The sequence below is a fragment of the Sphaeroforma arctica genome (genome assembly GCF_001186125.1).
Source record: "Sphaeroforma arctica JP610 unplaced genomic scaffold supercont1.2719, whole genome shotgun sequence".
Taxonomy (NCBI): Eukaryota; class Ichthyosporea; order Ichthyophonida; genus Sphaeroforma; species Sphaeroforma arctica.
Window position 1 is genome coordinate 300 of NW_014037839.1, and position 4,831 is coordinate 5,130.

The 4,831-nt window shown below is 47.1% G+C and overlaps 1 protein-coding gene across 1 annotated transcript; it reads right to left on the reverse strand.

The window, feature by feature from the left end:
• Positions 1-648: 648 nt before the first annotated feature.
• SARC_12923 (hypothetical protein) lies at positions 649-4,710 on the reverse strand (the record flags this gene model as incomplete). The annotated part of the gene is made up of 4 exons (XM_014292962.1): positions 649-2,240; positions 2,848-2,999; positions 3,927-4,144; positions 4,610-4,710. Coding segments are annotated over 4 exons (644 nt in total), but the record flags the coding sequence as incomplete, so codon positions are not given.
• Between the last annotated feature and the right edge of the window lie 121 nt (positions 4,711-4,831).

Consider the following 4,831-nt stretch of genomic DNA (forward strand, 5'->3'; position numbering starts at 1 on the left):
AGTTGTACTAGCTAGAAGTCTGGGATCTGGTGCATGGGTTATGGATGGTCGTGTGAATGCTGAATTAACCAGCCGCGGTGTACAATTCGATAAGACCGCAAAGGTTCAGGATAGACGATACCTATTGCTAGCGCTGATCAAGGCATCCACGGCTGCACCACCAGCACCAGCTGCACTAGGATCGGTGGCAGCAGTAGCGTGAAGTGGACGATTGGGGCTGTTTCAGCCACTTCTGGGATGTGTTTGTGTGTGCTATACAAATTTGACTGAAAATGTCGCGACCAATATATACATGATCGGTATTTTGTAATAAGTAAGACGCAAAAGCCCAAATCTACACTTGAACTTTCATCCTGGAAATTGTCAGTAATGTGTAGACTACTCCTAGGTCAAACCAAAGGAGGAGTCTACCATACTGTGCGACATATATATAGGCTAACCCTTTGTCATATTATTATGAACATATGCGGGTCAGAGTGAGTCTCCACTTTCCAGGGTTCACGTTTCTGTCCTTAGGGTTTCGCAACCCTGTAGAAGTTCGGTGCAAAGTGGAGGCACCTTACAAATATAAAAATAGTTCATGTTTTTGAGTCAGGGGGCCTGCCGTCAAGATGGCCGTGTGACATTCTGAAAATTGAACACAATTTTGTGATTTATTGTTTATATATATATAACAAAAATTCAACAAAGCCTGTACATAAGGAGAACGGTGAACTTTACTAAATTAGTTTTAAAATACGCTGACCTTCGGCACATTCAGACTTCAGTCCCCATCTCGTCTTCGGATGCTCCAGCTTGTTATTCACTAAAACCCATAAATTTAATTGGCTTCATCCAACCATTTGATATCCTCCTACTTGTTTCTCAATTTTCAGAAATCTTTAAAAAAGTTGCCATAGTTTTCGCCTGTACCTGGTAGAGCATTCCGTTCGCTCGCGACCTTAAAGGACTTCGCTGTCAATTATCATGTCCAATAATGATATTGCTTTATGCATCGACAATGGCAGCGTCTGTAACGCCGCCCTTTTGTTGTTCAAATGTTATACCATCTGGACACCTTCTAGGTATCAGCCTCACATGGACTAGAGGATATTTGAATCATGTCCATTCATATCAGCTCGCTGATAACCCAAAATTCTCCACAGTAGTCCAGCATTTGTGCGCCATAACACAGTATGCCTCCGGATTCTAGTTTAGGGCCGAAGTATGGTCTGTAGTAGAATGGTGTGTGCGCGCAGTAGATTGATTGGTGCGACGCAATCAGTGGCGCTCTGCACTGTGTGCTTTCAGCCAAGCAGACGCACCGAGATTGAACTCTCTCTCACGCATTGGCGTATTTGCGATTGCAAGTCTGTTGTGTGTGACAGCTGTGCAATTGTGGTGTCTGCTGGCTATAGGTATTGTAAACTGATACTCCATCGTAAGTGATGCGACTGCTGTTCAAACGATATGCATCGACGACTATCCGTATATCATCGAAGCGGGTTCTCCATAGCTGTGTTCGCATTGAAGTTGTTCCACATAACTGTGTTCGATGTAATGTCCGTAGCCTGTAGTCCATACAACGGGTTGTATATCCGTCGCAGGGCACAATACATGCTGAAGCCCCCAGTACTTATAATTCCACTTCTGGGACGTCTATAGCCGGCCTACATTTGGCAGACACATCCTCACCCGTAACTGTAGGCGTACCACTGGATCTATCATGCACGAACAAGGTGAACATGACTAAAGTCTACTGGAGGTGACCATTCACTGAATTGCTCATCCACCATCTGCCATCACTTCGTCCTCCAATGAGACCTTACCACTAGCTCAATGCAAGCCAATGCATACCTTCAGTGTGCGCGAGGTCGGCTATGGTTGCACCCGTATGCTTCGGGCGATGAGACACAAGTGCAAGGCTAACGCTGGCAACGATGGCCGAAGTACCCTCATGAAAGCCTAGTCATCCCATGGCCCCCCCTTTGGGTGTGCATCAGAAACGCGCGGTGATGGGGCATTGCCATTGCAACACTAAATGGTGTTGCCTCAAACTACGTACTAATGTTTTGTGCGTGCACTCAGCTACCTGAGCACCAGTACATAGTTGCTGCCGCGGTTGTTGTCCCAGTACTCCTTCGTGACTATCGGCAGACCGGGAGTGGAGTGCGTGCTTACAAAGCACACAGCCACTTGCAGAATGTGTGTAATGGATCCCGAGCGTTGCAGCGGCCCCGTAGTCGTGTGCGCTGCGCCTTCTGTTGTGTATGTGTTGTGTATCAGCAACTTGGGAGGGACCGGGTATGGATGTTCGTATTCATGTATTGAATATCATGTTTGATCTGTGTGGTGTGTACTCAATCCACACAGGCGAAAGAGATAGCACCGGACTTCGCATGATATCCAGCGCGTGTTTGGTGTTGCGCATGCAGGCATTTTAAGATACGGTTCACATAATGGTAACTCTGAGCGTACCTGGAAGAGAGGAGTACACAGAACCACCATATCAAGCGCACTGGAGACTACAAAACTCTGAAACCCAACACAACAGCAGCAGGTAGCTGACCTGATCTTTAGTAATGTACGAGCAAATTATGTCAAACGAAAGTGAAATTGTCGCAAAACGTCAATTCTAAAACGTTTAAGATGTTGGAAACCCTGAAACCATCATTCGACATACAAAGGCAAACGATTACAGGTCGTCGGTCTCCATGACCGTACACAAATCATTCTCGCAATGGATATCAGCAATTCATTCTCAAATAATATAACTACACACTGCCTGAGGAGCCCGAGACAATCAACTTCCGGTGGGGACATATCTATCAATCGCTACACATGCACGTACCGAACACAACAACTAACCTCTCCCTGGGGCCGCTGCCGGGCTGTCGGTGTTGACATCGAATTTGAAGACAAACTCGTCTGTGGCATCGGTTTCATACCCTCCTTGCGCATGATGCTCGGAGAAGTCAGCTGCCACGTCTTCGTACGTTTCCCAATCGTTGATGGTCCACCTAAACAGTGCAGCCCAAGACCGCAGAAAAGACGCATTTGAATATGACCGTCAAAGTCATCAAAGCCATGCGATACGTGTGCGTGCAGGTGATATACATGCTAAAATATTACCCAAGAGCGTTAAGACGTGCGTGTATGTTCGTGCAGGCCTTATATGTGAGGACGGGGTAGGTACAATCACATATGTGCCAAATGAGGGTTTGGGGGTTTCGGGGTTTTAGGGTCTTAGGATTAGGGCCAGGCTAGTTAATTAATGTAATGAAGATATAAGGAACGATCATGCATCATGCGTATATCCATGCATGTCTGATGTATCACAAGGCTAGTCAACAAACCATGAAGCATACATAGGAACCTTCCGTAGCAGGTATTGCCCATAGAGCTAGATATAGGGAATCCAACTGTTGACTGACTCATCTATAGCACCATCTAACACAATATATACGCATCAAATTAAGTTGCAGTAGTGGTCGCATAACTTTCTGGTAATGCTTTGACAAAAAAGGGCAACAAGCCACTCATTAGTGCTCTCACACGGAGCACAGATAAAAGAGACACACCATTCAACTACCAGTCAATAACAGCAGATACCAATCAACTACCAGTCAATAAAATCAGTTACCAATCAATCACCAGTCATTACCAATTAGTAACCAGTAAGTACCAACCAACTTCCAGTCAATACCACTCAACAATCTTATCAGCCAGTGTAACCTACCTGAAAGCACATTTTAACCTTCAATATACACTCACACACCAACACATATACACACTCTGACATAGCCCCACGAAACCATAATTGACACACACACGCATAAACACACACACAAACACACACATACACGCACGCGCACACACACACACATACACACACATACATGTACACGCACGCACGCATACACACACACACACACACACACACATGCCTGGCCAAGACGGTCTTTTGAAAGGACAGATTGCGCACGAGCACGGTGCCGGTGATGGCATGGACGCGTGCTGTGGGCGATGTGGGGGTGACACCCGCCACACGCAGACCCGCCAGAGCCACATTGACATCTGGGGGCAGCGAGTACTTGCTATGCACTACCGAGAAGGGGTTGCCGTAGTTGTCGCCGTGATCAATGCATTTGAACAGTGTGAGCGGCTGGGGTTGTCGTGGGTTGGGTAGTTAGATTAGGATTAGGATTTTTAGGGTTTGTAGAGTTTATAGGGGGTTTAAAGGTTTACGGGTTGGTTTGCGGGGTGCAAGGCGACTGCGTATGAAGGCATCGCGTGTCACTTGTATGGCGGTGTCACGAGTACGCCAAGAGTGTGGGAGTATCAATCGTCGATGGAGAGAAAAGCGGTGGCGACGAATATCAGGCAATGTGTGGAACAAGCAATCAATTGGTTTACTAAAACCTTAAACCCCTAAAACCCAATGAGCCAAGTCCAATCAGGGAGTCAATGCAGTAACATGCGCACATGCCACACTCTCGACACACTGTCCATTCACAGCTACGCCCGAACTGACATCCACCCCAGCATGCACATTCACCTATGCGGGTGTTATAACAACTCACACGTGCACAGTCTCATAGACGCACAGCACACAGCCTCAGGGGCACACCTTCTGTCCCGTGGGCGAGAGAATGGCGTCTGCCTCTGCCCTCAGTTGCCGCAGTGACAGTCCAGGTAACGCATTCTCTGACAGAAGAGCAGTGGACGATGACCGCTCACGGCCGTTGCAGCGGTTGCCATTGGGTATCGTCAGACGGAAAGGCCTTTCCTTCTTGATTCTTGCGCGTGGTTTTGTATATACTATTTCGTCTACGTTCTGTCAGTGGCTATA